At 49.3% G+C, this 16,288-nt stretch overlaps 1 protein-coding gene across 1 annotated transcript in view; it reads right to left on the bottom strand.

Moving 5' to 3' along the window:
* Positions 1 to 15,855, bottom strand: part of grm5b (glutamate receptor, metabotropic 5b) — a 73,018-nt gene extending 57,163 nt beyond the window's left edge. Inside the window, exons 1-2 of the mRNA XM_029255643.1 lie at positions 15,687 to 15,855; positions 13,000 to 13,891 (exon numbers count right to left, since the gene is read on the bottom strand). Coding sequence (XP_029111476.1) covers positions 13,000 to 13,666 — 667 coding nt within the window. The 5' untranslated portion in view covers positions 13,667 to 13,891; positions 15,687 to 15,855. The remainder of the gene's footprint in view (positions 1 to 12,999; positions 13,892 to 15,686) is intronic.
* Positions 15,856 to 16,288: the final 433 nt, after the last annotated feature.

Raw genomic sequence — 16,288 nt, 5'->3', positions numbered from 1 at the left:
GATGTCGTTCCATCCGCACGGCGTCGGGCGGAGATACGGAGAAGCATCATCGCGTCCGTTTGTATCGTTCCTTCTCCGAGAAGCGGGCAGCCGGAGCGACCGAAGTGACGAGAGATGACCGGCTCTCGGGGAAAGGCCACGGCGAAGCCGGCGAAAAAAGAGAAACGATACCGTGCAAGGGGCCACCGGCACACCTGGGTACCCGAGCAGGGTAAAATCCATCCTTTAGTCCACCAAACACCTGGAGGGTAAAGGAGAAATTGTCACAGATATTAAGGACAGCTATTTACAGTGCTGCTTGGAAGTATGGTAACCGCTTGTGTCCCTTAGTTTTACCACAGAATGGGTATTTAATGAGGATCAGTGTTGCTCATGTGACATATAGGTGTGTAATGATCAGTTCCGTATGTTACTTTAGAGGGAATCGTGTGTAGTAGAAACACGCAAGTAGTGCAGGCGTAAAAATAAGTGAAGCCCAAGTTGTGTTGGTTAAACCAAGCAGGTAAGTAGAGTCAGGGGTGTAAATCATGGTCATTTTCTCATTTTACAGGTGTATTTTAAGATGCACATTTTATCAGTTCATTCTAATATTTTTTACAAGAATAATGACCATCCCTGTAGAGTTCACACACTTTCAAGCAGCACGATAGGTTTACGTTTATTTAGTTACCTTACATCGTTTATGTGAACACACACACACACACACACACAAATGCACGTAGATGTATTTTATACCGGTGCTGTTTGTATCTTTACAAGCAGGTATTACAGCAGTAGGTGGCGTAGTGCTTAGAGTTACATGGTGGTTTATTTCAATGAATTGGCAGTTTAGGGTACAAATCCAACATAGTTACATAAGAGAGGTGTCAGAAAAATGAATAAATTAAAAGAGTCTTTGAAAAGCAGAATTCATCCACCTGTCTGTCCACCATAAGTGTTTCTGCAGTTTGGGTCACACAATGTAGGGGGCGTGGTGGCGCAGTGGGTTGGACTGCAGTCCTGCTCTCCGCTGGGTCTGGGGTTCGAATCCCGCTTGGGGTGCCTTGCGATGGACTGGCGTCCCGTCCTGGGTGTGTCCACCTCCCCCTCCGGCCTTACGCCCTGTGTTGCCAGGTTAGGCTCCGGTTCCCCGTGACCCCGTCAGGGACAAGCAGTTCTGAAAATGTGTGTGTGTGTGGGTCACACAATGTCTGCATCGCACAGGATATTTTTTCGCACGTACCGGCGGAGAGCTCAGCAGCGCTGAGTTCGAACGGCTCCGCCGAGCGCCGGGACCCGGCTGCCCCTGCCCCGGCGCCTCGGTGATTCATCACTTCCTCCCCGGTCCCAGAGGCGTCGGCCGTCCCGCCCGGCCGTGCCCCCATCCTCCCGTCGCCACGGCAATTTCCGGGTTCGGCCCATTCAGATCGCAACGGCCTTAACGCTCCCAGCACTTCCCTCCGCACCTCGGCTCAGCTCGCCGCACCCCACGTGCAGTAACGCTTCTGGAAGCTTCTTTCAGAGAAGCCCTGATGCGCCGCACCCCCACTACCATCCAACTCCCACCCCTTCTTAATGTCAGCAGGGCCAGCGTCACACGCAGTCGCCACAGAGTCGCTCCTTCGCTCATACAGACTCGAGCTCCCAGACCCCTTGTCACCACACGTTCACATCCCACGATTCCGTGTGTTTTACAATCCGGCAAAATCGATAACAAATAAAGAAATTACAAGGTAATAAAGGCCGCAGTCTGGCTCTGAGATCATATGTAAGAAACACCGAGTCCGGCTCCTCGCTCGTGACGGCAGAACGTCGGAGTTCTTCTGCGGCCACACGTCTGTATTCCCGCAGCGGGCTCGTACCTCACCGCTGGGGATTATTGGCGATTATTGGAGATTCCTTCGGTCAAGTCTCATGATCCCGGATCGGCGCAAGCTGCGGGTCAGGGAAAAGCACGCTTCTCGCACAATGCGCAGGGCGAGCACGTTCGCACGGCACCCCGACGAAACACAAACGCCTTCCGGCAAAGACGGGAGTTTCACCGCGCCGTTGAAGTTCCTTCAAAGGCGGAGGGAGCGTTTCCCAAAAAGCAGCCGCCTACTCGACGTTTATTTAAACGTGAACCTTTGAACAATAGCGGTGTGGGATACAGGGATGAGTGAGGAGCGGCGCGGGTCTGGAAGCACTGGGATCAGAAAGCCAGCACAGATATAGGGTTGAACCTGGTGATGATGATGATGATGAGGTGCAGGGGGGCCCATATTTATTAACTATTCATTTATCTGATGCTTTTCAAGGTGTCTTTCAGTGAGCAGTTGTTACACTGAGCTACTTACACTGATTTATCCCTTTAGAGAGCAAGGTAACCCTTACTGTGTCAATTGAGGATGAGTACCTTAACCTACAACAGGAGGTGGGATTTGAACCCACAAGCTTTCATTGCAAGGTGACAGTGTGCGCCAGTAATATGCAGATAATAAGAAGAGAGATTCTTACAAAGATTAGGGAGAAAAGCCGTTGGACTCAATAACCGACATGCGAATACTGACGCGGTGGCTAGAGCTTTAAAGGTTCACGGATGTGCATCTGAAGGTCATAGATTCAAATCCCATCCCCTCCAACAGCACGAAGGTGCTTGATAGAGGAGAAATGATCCAACTCTATAAATGCGGCACAGTGCCACAACGAGTACCACTGCTGTCTCACAGCGCCTGAGTGGAGCGAGAGGACGTGGGTTCGATCCCCGCTCAGTCTGTGTGGAGTCTACATGTTCTCCCCGTGTCTGTGTGGGTTTATTCTGGGTACTCTGGTTTCCCCCCACACTCCAAAGACATGCTGTTCAGATTCACCCCTAGTGTGTGAGTGACAGAGAGAGAGAGAGAGAGAGAGAGAGAGTGTGTGTTCCACTGATGTATGGATGAGTGACCCAGTGTAAATAGTGTATCTAGCAGTGTAAGTCACCGCGGTGAATAAGGTGTGCCGGCTGATAACACTACATAGAGCTCATTGGAAGTTGCTTAGGAGAAAAGCGTCTGCTAAGTGAATAAATGTAAATGTAAGAAAAGTGTCACCTAAATGAATAGATGTGTGTGGGGGGTGTCATAGGGGTCATGTTCATGATTGCAGTACTCATAGGGAAGGATGCTGGCCATTACAGTGGTGTGTGTCCTGTCCTACACGCAGTCACGTGTGGGGATGACGAACCCGATGAGCCAAAGTGCAGCGCTGAAAGCCGACGCTTGCAATGACTGCGAAGCAGCAAACCTCACTCCTCTTTTCTCACTCACCCACAATCCCGTCGCCCCGCAGATCTGCTCATCACTCCATTTACCATGGCAACAGAGAAGGGACCCAGGAAAACTGCATGAATCACCACAATTAACCCCACTGATGGAATTTGCTCAGATGCCGTCTTTGGACACGGGTCGGATTCCTAACTCCTCGAGTCCGAACCTCCGGGAGTTTCGAAGCACCAAAGACGAGGCGCACGACTGGTCAAAATGGACCTGTTTACTCAGGTGCGAGTCAAAGCCCACCCAGACCAGGGGATCTCTGTGTGCTGCCTGGTGTGGCTAATGATCCATGAGGGCTGTAGGTGGAGTAGTGGTTAGGGTTACCTTGTAACCTTGAGGTCGGTGGTTCAAATCCCACTCCTGCTGCAGTACCCTTGATCAAGATATTTACCCGGAACTGAAACGATAAAAAATACCCTGCAACATGAGCTTAGCTGGTAGCGTAGTTATTACTGCTGCTGCTTTTGGCCCCAAGGATCACAGGTTCAAATCCCACTGCCAACTGTAGTAGCCCTGAACAAGGTACTAACCCTAAATTGCTGCAGGAAAAATTACCCAGCTGGAAAAATGAGGAGATAATTGTAAGTTGCTTTGGAGAAAAGTGCCAGGTAATTTAATAAATATAAATGGGTCAGTCATTCATGGGGGGCGTGGTGATGCAGTGGATTGGACCAGGGTCCTGCTTTCCGGTGGGTCTGGGGTTCAAGTCCTGCTTGGGGTGCCTTGCAACAGACTGGCGTCCCGTCCTGGGTGTGTCCCCTCCCCCCTCCACCCTTGTGCCCTGAGTTGCTGGGTTAGGCTCCGGCTCCCCGCGACCCCGTATGGGACAAGCGGTTCAGAAAGTGTGTGTGTGTGTGTGGGTCAATCATTCTAAGTAGCTTAATGCTATACTGTTTTGTAGAAAATAAATAAATGTAGATATAAGCACGGCACAACATATTGTTGATTTGCACCACATGACAGCAAGGAGACGAGTCGACCGGACACAAACACCCAGAAACAGAGCTGTAACCGCAGAGCGGGATGCTGCCAGTCCAACCTGGACCACCTCAGGAAACTGGAGAGCAGGTAGACGAGAACCTGTACACGATACGTGGAGGGGGGGAGCATCTTGTAGGAAATGCAATAAAAAGAGTGGGAATAACAGACCGGTAAATCGCAAGTGTTCCTGTGTTCTGTAAACACACTGTACTCCTTGTATTAATTTGGCAGCGACACTGATTACGCTACACAATTATGAACCTTTCGAGATGTGAACTCGAGACCGGCGGAGTCTCCGGTGGCCGAGGTCAAACCGCGATGTTCAGGGACGGACCCGTGGGACATGCCGCTCGAGGGCCGACACAGAGAAGCCGCTCTTCAACGTGCGGGAGGCCAGGAGCGAGAGTGCAACATGGGGCCGAGGAGAGCGCACCCCCGCCCCCCCCCCCCACCCCCAATCCTCTCCCGGAGCGCAGTTTCATCGCACTTTCATCAAATACGCCAAGTAATACGATCAGGCCTCTTGTGCCGAGTTAATCCACTTCGCAACAACCCCTGGGCCACTTCTGCTGACCTGGGATGTTCGATCGTTCAAAAAAGACCCCCCACCGAGGGTAGCGCGAACCACAGCTCACATCTGTCTGACTCGCTTTTAGCCTCGGGGACCCTGGAGGTACAAGATATCTGCCAAATAAATATTACATTAGAGCCAGAGATGCAGAATCACATAGCCGTGTTCGAGAAAGGTGTTCGTGACGTGCTTCAAGTGAAGCCGCATTGAAATATGTTTCTAAATTTAAAATGATGTACAATAAAAGTGTGTTTTAAGTGCAGCCACTTTCCAATACTTTCGCTTTGTCAATGCACTTCTGCTGGAATTCGGTGAACTGCTAGGTGCGGTCCGGGGGTCATCGGCATCCTCCTCCAGGAAGCGACCCCCCTTCAACCACCCCCTGGGGGTGCGTGACCCCGGCAGCGGCCCTGCTAGAGAAACACCAGTTTTCCATTTCATGTACCATGAATTACACATGAAGGATTATTACACACGAGAAATCACCTCGATAATCCCACCATTGTTCACGCATCAGCCACGATTTTCATAAGCGTCAGAATGATCTTATGATGAGAGGTCGTACCAGTAACCCGCCGGCTGCATTTATCCCACCTTATTAACATGCGTGTGTGTGTGTGTGTGTGTGTGTGTGGAAGACAGTGGACCTGCACATTGTGAAAGAATCCCATTACAAGTATAAATGAATAAAAAAAGCTCAGTTTAATAATACATGGTTTTTAACCCGGCCCTCCTGGTCTGGGTTTGGACACATCTGTGGACGTCGTTCCTGCGTGGACGACCTGGGACCGACCCTGAGTGGGATCACCATAAATAATCCATCACGACTGACACGGTTCTGGGAGACGCGTCATCGATACGTTTCAGTATTTCATCCAAACCGGCAGCTGGGCTCCTCTCGTCTGCACTGCGGTGTTTGTGAAGAATGTAACATGTATCTCTGACACGATACGCCACAGGTTATCGATTTCCCGTAACAAAGACATGTGATCCATTTTTATTTATGTGGATAAGAATCACAGCGCTATTTCATATCGCTTTCACATATCGCTTTAAAGCACGGAACGCTTTGTATAACCGGCGAAAAACATCGGCGCCGTTCCACTCGTCTTCGTGGCGGCAAAGTTTTCGTGTAGCTGGTGCCACCGGGGCCTTGCAGCTCCTGGGTTGTTGGTTTGAATCCAACCTCAGCCATGAGTTCTCTTACTGCTCGTGTTCATCATGTCTTTACACGGCTCTACAACTTGGAGTTTTGGATAAAAAAGTAATAATAATAAATCAGAAGAGAAGAGTTGAAGCAAAGCTCTAGCCACTCCCAGATCCCAAACATGCACAGTGAACATAACTACTAAGTGATGCTGCCACATTCACTGCTTTCCCCAAACCCACTGTCACCTCCAGTGAGGTGGGCCTGCAGGTGAGAACCTTCAGGCATTCTTACATTACATGTATTTATTTATCAGACATTTTTCTCCAAAGCAACTTCCAATGAACTGGATGTAGTGTTATCAGCCCACGCACCTTATTCACCAGAGTGAATACACCGCTTACACCGGGTCACTCATCCATACATCAGTGGAACACATGCACACACGCACACATGCACACACACACACACACACACACTACGGGGGAACTTGAACAGCATGTCTTTGGAGCATGGGAGGAAACCAGATCACCCGGAGGAAACCTACGCAGACTCCACACAGAGTGAGCGGGGACCGAACCCATGTCCTCTCGCACCACCCAGGTGCTGTAAGACAACAGTACTACTTGCTGTGCCACCATGCTGCCCAAAAGGGAAAGGGAAAGTACACTAAGCACATACCTGGAGACCCAATCAATCTAATACCGAACACTCTTCCCGATTTAATGGGGTCACAAACCAAAAACATTGCAACAACTTATAAAAATGCCATTTTTTCATACAACGGGTATCTTATTCTACACAACTGCATTTTCATCTTTTTACCTTTCACATCAGTTATTATATTCTGTACAATGAGATTTCTCCGATATTTTGGGACGGAGACACAGACTTTGTGTCTCAAACCCAAAAGGTTTTTGTCCTTCAGTCATGTCAGTCTGGCTACTTTCTGACTAAGTCTACTCTATTAACCGCTACATTTTCCTGGAAACAATGACCACTAGGGTAAATGAAGCCTGAACCTCATGACCATATGAAGGTCATCTGGTGTCAGTGCAGAGTCTGTGTGTTTTTTCAGAGCGAAAGACACAAGCAGTGATCTTGTGAACTTTTTTCTTCATCAGTGGTGTCACTGGGGGACTGGGGGGTTTGGGTGTTGGGGGGTGCAGACTGCACCGGGTGACACCATCAGAGGGGGTGACACCAAAATGACTGTCTATAAAATATATTGTGCAGTGTTCCAGCAGAAATGTATTATTCTGTATAAAAACATCCCTGTCTGTAGTTATAAGAACAAAAACATTGTTCGTAATAAAGCCCAGTTTATATGTATCAATATTCCAACAAGGATAAAACTCTGTGTTCATTGACTTTTCGAACCTTCCAATGCGCTCCGCTCACAGCTCCCATTATTGCCCAATTACAATTACAATTACAATTACAGTGACGCTTCGGATCACGTGGTTTCGTCTCCACGCGCTAGGAGCGTGGGCTCTTGTTTTCGTCGCCGCAGCTGTTTTTATAGTCGCTGATTTTGCCGCATTTTCTGGTGTTTAAGCTACAATATTGTGGTAATTAGTATTTGTGAACCGTTATCTAATGTTAAAACAAATATAATTTTGTGTGTAGTTCTTCAACGTTTTTGCTTCGAATTCTATTGTTTTCTTACTGAATTTTCACTTTAACCATGAGAAACTATGTAAATGTAAATACATTTACGCTGTGCCTGTGATATTGTAATTTAAAGGTGTAATTTTAATTTTGCTAGTTGTGTATGTCACTACTATTCCCATTACATTCAGTGATAAGAGGGGAATTACGATTTATGGGTAACATTAGCAGAAAAAAACATGATTCTGTGCGGTCTGGTAAGGCAGGAGGCCCATGGGGGGGTGTCACCAACCGTAGTGAAGCCACTGTTCTTCATAACATGAACATCTATGAGGTGAACTGTCACAGTGTCTCCTAAGAAGGCTGAAAAGGAAGTGCTGGAGGCAGAGAGATACATCGAAAAGAGAAAATGTAACATTAAAGACAAAAGAAAAATCACAGTCAGTTTTCATCTGGGAACCAATAATTTATTTTCTCATTAACAATAACGATAATTTCACCCCCAACAATAGGATTCTCTCTAACGGTGATTTTTGAAGAAATTAATCAACTCGGTTGTGTGAGCAATGCGTGTTTCTCCACTTAATGAAATGAAGTTGGGGTGACTGGTGACTGTGCAGTGATCTTGCTGTGCGTGCGTGCGTGCGTGCGTGCGTTGTCCAAGCCTGAAGCCACTGCCGCCGCTCCACGAGACGCCCTACAGAAAGCACGAGGCGCACACGCGCGCGCCCGAAACGTCCCGCAGCCTCTCCCCATTAAGTCGCCGGAATGTTAATCATGACCCGGTTTGCGATAACAGGCAAATGAGGCGTTCAGTATTTGCATATTTTATCTTCACGGAAAAGGGGCCTCTTTTTGTCCTGTTCGTAAACTTTGTTGAGTATTTGGCTAAATGATGACTGTCACTTATAATTACCGCATAATGAAAAGGAATGGTGAGCGTCACCGTCCGTCCCGTCCCCCACCCGCCCCCTCGCACCTGAGGCCGCACGCGGCCCCTAATAAAATTACCGCGGCGCTAATTCGCCCTTCACTTGATCGATGACTCGGCGGCGACAGGGTGGCGCGAGCTTATGGCGCGCGCCGCGCCGACAAAAAAGGCCAAGTAACTGACCACTTAATGCGATCCACTGACCGCCTGCGCGCTCCACGGTTTATAGTAAAAAATAAATAATTTTTTTCTTTTTTTTTTTTTTTTAAATTCTTCACATCTTTCCCTTTTCCCGCCAAAACGTAGAAGTCGGAAGCGGCAAACAGGTTTTTTTTTTTTTTTTTTCCTCGTGGGGGCATGTGGGTGACGCGCGCCCCCTCACTCAACATATATGGACAGTGGAGTACAGTAGCGTCGCTAAAATGCAACAGTGGCGAATGAGAATGTTTTAAATGTTAAGGGTTCCGTTCCGACGAACCTAAGTCCACTTCGCTGTAAGTGGAAAATCTCGTTATATTTTAAAACCGTAAGGATAGCTATATATATATAAACTATAATTTCTACGTTGTATAATAGGCCTTTATTGTATTTTTCACTCATTTCACATTATACATGATAAAATAATACTGATAAATAAGAATATAAACACAGTACAGAATAATTGCATTTTAACTTTCATGTGTAAATCTTTTTCCCTGCATGACCAGAACACTATGATACGTCTCCGCTTTTACCAGTGTAAAGAAAAAGCAACTTGAGTGCAGTCACACGCCAAATGTTCTGTAAATAAAACAACATTTTCTGAATAAAACAGGTCACTGATGGACACACTGACTGAAGCAATAAGAAACATGGTAAAATATGGTTCCTTGTACAAGCGCAACCACCCGACGCTGCTGTACAGCACTAGTGGTCTGCGTTAGATAGCCGACCATCGTAAATCGAAGTATTGTAAATCGTATCTGTGGTAACTGGAGGATCATCCGCACCTCTGTTTCGTACAACGGGCATTTTATTCGGTACAAGGACATTTTCCCCATTACCTGTTCATTTCACTTTCACAGCACAACTAGGGCTCGTTTTAATTGTGACAGGGTGTCTCAAACTCAAACAGTTTTAATCCGTCACTAGTGGTCAGTTTGGTTCTTTTCTTGTTAAATCTAGAGCAATAATCTCTCCATTACCATGGCAACAGTGCCGTCATTGTAAATAAAGCCTTAGCTGCAATCAAAACAAAAGAATGTAAGGTAAAACATTCCTTAGTGACACTACACTGCCCCCCCCCCAGAGACTATTATTAAGGTGTGAAGAAGCAGAGCTTCCAAAATTAAGCTTTTTAACATCACTACCGGTTTTATAACTACTTGCTCAACCTTGAAACAGCAGCAAATACTTTGTTAGTGGGCAGGTACAGTATATTTGTTGTTTGTCTACTTTTGGTTTTACATGACAGATTGCAGAGGGGAAGACAAGGAGATCAGGCCAGCAGTCCTACTTTAGCTCATTTTCGGGGCAGCAGGGGGTGTAGTGGTTTGAGCATCACCTTGCAATTGAAGTTTAAGTCTCACCTCCTGGTCTAGTACCCTCAACTGATACAGTAATAATACTGCTGTATAAATGGGTAAATCACTGTAAAGTTCATGTAAAAGATCTTGATAATAATAATCATTATCTGATTCCTTCTGATTATTTTTTATAAGAAGCCAGACATTGTCCTCAAATTCACCTCAATGTTCATAAGAGGGGGTGCAGTGGCGCAATGGGTTGGACCACAGTCCTGCTCTCCAGTGGGTCTGGGGTTCAAGTCCCCCTTGGGGTGCCTTGCGACGGACTGGCGTCCTCTCCTGGGTGTGTCCCCTCTCCCTCCAGCCTTACGCCCTGTGTTGCTGGGTAGGCTCCGGTTCCCTGTGACCCCGTATGGGACAAGCGGTTCTGAAAATGTGTGTGTGTGTGTGTGTGTGTGTGTGTGTGTGTGTGTGTGTGTGTGTGTGTGTGTGTGTGTGTGTGTGTTCATAAGAGCTGTTAGAAAATGTTGAGTTTAAGGAAAAATAATGACTGTGTCCACCGGCTTGTTAAGAGCTAAATAAGTGTGTGCTGTGCAGTCGCACCATGATGGCAGGGAATGTTTCCAGGGATAGAACCGATGTGCACCTGTACATGATACGGCTCGGGTTGCAGATATAGCAGAAGTTTGTTCTGTTAAATTTAATTTGCTAGTACTTGTCTCCATTAGCCAGGGGGTGCGGTGGCGCAATGGGTTGGACCACAGTCCTGCTCTCCAGTGGGTCTGGGGTTCAAGTCCCGCTTGGGGTGCCTTGTGACGGACTGGTGTCCCGTCCTGGGTGTGTCCCCTTCCCTCTCCGGCCTTACGCCCTGTGTTGCCGGGTAGGCTCCGGTTCCCCGTGACCCCGTAAGGGACAAGCGGTTCTGAAAATGTGTGTGTGTGTGTGTGTGTGTCTCCATTAGCTGAAAGCCCTCCTGCTCTCCATCGGAACGGTCGGTGTTTCTTTGAGTAACAGTATTACAGTGACAAAATAATATTCATTACCTGCCCCAAATCTTGACCAACGAATCAAGTGTCCAGAATATGAATTTATAGCACGAGTTACTGTGCCAGATGTTACTGTCCTCCAGCGAAGACTAAGAAAAAGTCTCTAAGGCAGAAACAACATCCATTCATCATTTCTACCCGTGTGTTTCAGTCACTGAATTTTCTGCGAAGCACAAAGCCTCCAAGTGAACTTGGGCTCCTTTGCAAAACATGTCGCTTTGTCGCTGATCATCAAAGCACAGGCAATAATAAACTATTATTCTTAGTGCGAATACCTCACTGTTGCTCAAATGAGCATATTTTACCATGCGTCGCCATATTACTGTTTTGGTGATGTTAGGTAAAGACCTCACTATTAGAAGACTCATTCAGACTATTCCCATAGCAGCACAGCACAGCTAATTTGCACAGATTAAAGGCAGACATAGATCTCCCGTATGCATAATTTATCAATTCACGCAGCACGCGACATCACCGTGTGTTCTTTTTCGTCCTTGAATGTCTTAAGGAGAGTATGCTCCGCTCTGGGCCCTTTTGCTTCTCTCGCCAGCTCTAAGGGTTTCGGGAACAGCGCCCAACACAAAGAGAGGAGAGCGGCAGAAAGCTGATGACCTTGAAATGTTCAAGGTTAAACCCTCAGGCTCAGGCGATGATAACCACTCGGAAACCCAGACTGAGGAGAGCGTCTGCAAGTTGTGCTGCGCATTTCTTCTCGCTCGTTCCCGCTGGACGGCATCGCCGTGTGGCACCGAGCCCTGATCCCAGATCACAGCTCCAGACAGGAGGACTGAGGCGAAGGAAAGTGCTGTAGATCTGCATGCGGAAACCTGCTTATGCTCATTGTGAGACACCACAGTTGCAGAAGACAACCTGGAGAGATGATCCAGAGTAGACCTCTCGAAGTCCCCTCAGCATCACTCACTCACCTCTAGCGAACATTCGGGACATTTTACAAAACACGAAGAGGCCATTGAAGACTTAAACACTCAGCTGCAAGAGGTGTAAAGTTTACTCTAACAGGTAACAGAGAGCTGTTGTATACTTTTGTTTATTTTTGTTCCTTGGTTTTGTTTTTTTTTTACAGTATAGAACATATGGCAGCATATTTTTTGATACCGAATGCTGTTTCTTCTTCTCATTAATTCTATTTAAGATGAAGCAGTCAGGTGGTGTCTCCGGTTAAAGGCTCTATAATTGGGAGCAGTTTCAGCATATGGGCGGAGCCTATTACATACTCCTCCATACTCTTCCTTTGATAAGACCCCCACCTCTTACCCTGCCCACTCCCCCAAATGGAAGATCATACCAGATTCTGGCGCAATCCATCCTGAACGCAGACCAGCGAAAGTGCTGCGTTGACACGGAACAAGAAGATCAGAAACAACCCTGAAATTACTAGGATTTACTACTTGGGTTCTGAGACGCGCATCCAGAAAGTATCATTGTTCTGAACCGCGGCGTCGCACCTACATCGAGACAACTTAATAACCTATTCTTCGCTACAGTATTAATCATTCCAAAAAAAGCCCACCCAGCAGAAATGGTACCCTGAGTAGAACCTAAATGGAGAGAGGATGTTAGGACATTTTTAGGTTCATCACAGGAAGATATTTTTACTTCTCTTCTGTCATTAATAATTCAATCAGGATATTAATCTTAGCATAACAGTGACAGTCTGCTTTTTTTTACCGGTTCTTTTGTGACAACCTGCTAGCAGTTACATGATTAAGCAGAATGTGAAAGATTGCCTTTGGGCTCATAACCACACAGGAAAAGCACGCAGATGAATGTTAGGTGGCGCTTGCCAGCAGAATGACGGTCTGGCCCACAAGAGGTGCCGGGGAACCGTGCGCACGAGGAGCCCGAGTGCAGACCAGCCGTGGCGCACACCAGCCGTGGCGCACACCACGACGGGCAGGAGATGGCTTGGCTTACCTTCGGTGTGGATGGCTGACACGTAGCTCCAGTTGTAGCGCTTGACGATGTCCACCATGGCGCGGGCCTGCTGGGCGTCCGACGGGACCACCCTCATGAAGTACTTGTACAGGGACTTGTCGCTGAGGTCCATGCTGGTGGCCGAATAGGCGATCTGAGGGATGTTGAAGAGCTGCAGCAGGTTCTGCACCTGGATGGCCACCGAGCTGGAGCCGGGCCCGATCACTCCCACGATGGGCTTCTTGCCCCGCGTGGGCGTGGTGCCGCTCTCCGAGCAGCGGGCCATGCCCTCCTCTTCCTCGGAGGAGACCAGGGAGTCACGGATGAACTCGATGCTCTGCTCCAGGGCTACGGCCGAGTGCCAACAGGAGTCGCGGATCTCGCAGCCCAGGCTGATGTTGGGCAGGATCTTGCTGTCGGCGTTGATACGGTCCAGCGTGTGCAACATGGCCTCGACCCGCTGGATGCCGTACTGCTCCCGCACCGCCCCGCACTTTCGCTCGTGCACTTTGTCCGCCGGGGGCTGGTGGTGCACGGAGAACAGAGCCCCGATGATGATGTCACCAGGCATGTGGGCCACCACCCGTCTCTCGTTGGACTGGGCATCCACCTGTAGGTCCAGGTTCACGATCCCAGCCAGAAACACGAGCAGCATCCAGAAGCTCATTTTGGGAGACACCACGGAAAACCCTCCCTTACACTCTACGGCAGCTCATAACTGAAGACGCAGAGATGAAGTGTTTGGGGGGAAAAGCTCTGAAGCCTTCTACTCCACTTGAGACAGCCCAAAGCGTTCATTTGCCTGCCATTTCCGCACCAAGCATAATGAAGTGATGTTGTCTCCAAGGTAACGGCTTCCTGAAAAGGTGTAGGTGATCGCTGCCGTCATAACCTTGGATCAAGATAAGGAAAAGAAACCGTTAGAAGCATTAACTCAACGATTAAAATCATCTCGAAGCATCGTCATTAACTTTAGAATGAGTCTCATACATGTCTTTGAATTAATGAATTGCAGGAAATTATTTCTTTAGTACGGTTACAACATTTTAAGTCCTGCAAATAACCAGAACCGAGTTCAACATCACAGCACAGAGCATTAGAAGTGTGTCTGGTGCTCGTGCAGAATTTGAGCATGAATCCCATTGAACTTCAAGACAATTTGGGCAACACAACGGGACTCGGTGAGGACGTTTTTGGGGATGGAGGGTGAAGCTGCGCGGACTCGAGAAGTTTCTAGAGGCCCCAGAAACGACCTGTTTCCACACATCTTCCATTCAAAGTGTTCCGAGCACTGAAGAGCTGCGCTTCCTCACCAACTGCAGCATCACTTGGACGACAACAAACACCACGTTTCAGTATCGCCTCGAGCTATTGAACGTGTTGCGAATTATTGCCAAATATTTCTGTGCAAAATAAAGCGATTCATTGCGCTGAAGGGGAAGTTGTGGTATTTTCAACAAGGTAACGGTCCGTGTTTCACTGATTCCGCAAAGCGCTGCAACCAGCACCTCCTTACAGTAAATGTGTTTGTCCCCCATTTCAGATGTTCGTGTTGATAATTCTGTTTCTCATGCTTGATATTACAGGCGGATGTCCGGGCGCTGAGCGCCACCCCATCCCACGCCGTGTTGGTGTCGGAGCCCCAGCATCGAGCCCCAGCATCGAGCCCCTCCGCGAGCGGCCGCCCAGACCTGCGCGTCTCGCCTTCCGCTCGCGCCTCTTTCCAGTCCTCGCCGCACCTTCACATGTCACTAACATCCATCTCCTCGGCAACGTGTCACAGAAATCCGTCCACTGGGGACGCGCGGCGCGACGAAAAGCCGTGGGCGAGAGTCCTCTCTCCGGGAGGACGCAGCGATGCGCCCAGCGAGGGAGAAAACCAGAGCGCAAAACATCCCCCCCGCCCAGATATGCAGATTAAACGTGGCTCGAGCTTGCAGAAATGATCTGCTCGGTCGCCGCCTCACGGAAATGCGAAATGGACACAAATTATTGTTATGGTTTTACCCCCATTGTCCTCTGCGCAGACGTTCCCGTTGTCCTCTGAGCACTTTGGCGGATTGTCCCTCTGATGGGGGGACAGGTCTCCGACTCGGACATACCGGGCTCTGTGACGTGTGTGTGTGTGTGTGTGTGTGTGTGTGTGTTCGTGGGTGCGCGTGGCAGTGTGCGCGGCGCGTCGGGCGCTCTCCGTGGTGCCGAAAGCGCCGCAGTGACGGACACTTGGGCAACTTTTCCACCTGAAATCACTGCTTTGACTGAACCCACCCCCCCAGCCCAACCCCCGGAGCAGAACGCACCTCTGGTCCCTGAAGACCGCAGCGGAGGGACACGGGAGGAGGACAGAACAGCCTGCAACGTGCGCAGCTAAAACGACATTAAATCCACTTTAATATGAAAACCCGAAGGACGCGGGTGGGAAACGCGCGCACGAGACCCGGCCCACGATCCCCTCCGCAAATCCAGCCAACGTGACGCCGCATGGACTCGTGTGTGTGTGTGTGTGCGTGTGCGTGCGTGCGTGTGTGTTTACTGCTCTGAGCCACGGCGAGGAGACGTCGCTGCGGTCCGAGTTCATAAACACAATTCAATTTGCCAGCCTCGTGCAATTTGTGCGTGCGTGCGTGTGTGGAGGGGAGGGGGGGGGGGTTGTGTGATACTAGGCGCCGCAGTCTGTAACACCTCACCTTCCGCGATGTCTCCTTCTCCTGGGGGCTGTCAACCCGGGTTTTCAAACGTCCTTCTCTGCGAGCTCCCTGTGATGGACACGGACGCCGGACGCACGTCGCGGGAGGAAGGATGATGGAAGGAAGGAGGTGGAGATCCGCTGCGCTCCGCGTCGCGCGCAGCACCGCGACTGCACGCGCCTCTTCGGAGCACCTACACACTGAACGCAACCCCTCTGAGGACCCGAACACCAACACAGCCGCCTAGTACAACTGAACACCTACACACCCAACACAGCCCTTCTGGGTATCTGAACACCCAGCGCAACCCACCGTTGAACCTGAACACCTTCAGACCCAACGCAACACCTCCGTGGACCCGAACACCTACAGATCCGACGCAGCCTCTCAGTGGACCCGAACCCTCCGTTGAGCTGAACACCCAACACAGCCCTTAGCAGAACTGAACACCTGTGAATCTGAACGCTGGTGGCGGATCGTTCTCGCGCGTGGAAAGGTGGATCTCCGGGACTCCTCCACTCCACACTCGGATCACCAGAGGTGTGCAGTCCCCGTTACATGTCCTCCCATCCCTGTGCTGCTCGCACCATCCTCCCGATCCT

The sequence above is a fragment of the Scleropages formosus genome, chromosome 10 (genome assembly GCF_900964775.1).
Source record: "Scleropages formosus chromosome 10, fSclFor1.1, whole genome shotgun sequence".
In the NCBI taxonomy this organism is placed as follows: Eukaryota; Metazoa; Chordata; class Actinopteri; order Osteoglossiformes; family Osteoglossidae; genus Scleropages; species Scleropages formosus.
Note: the sequence above shows the minus strand (reverse complement) of the source record. Positions and strands in the feature narration are given on the sequence as shown.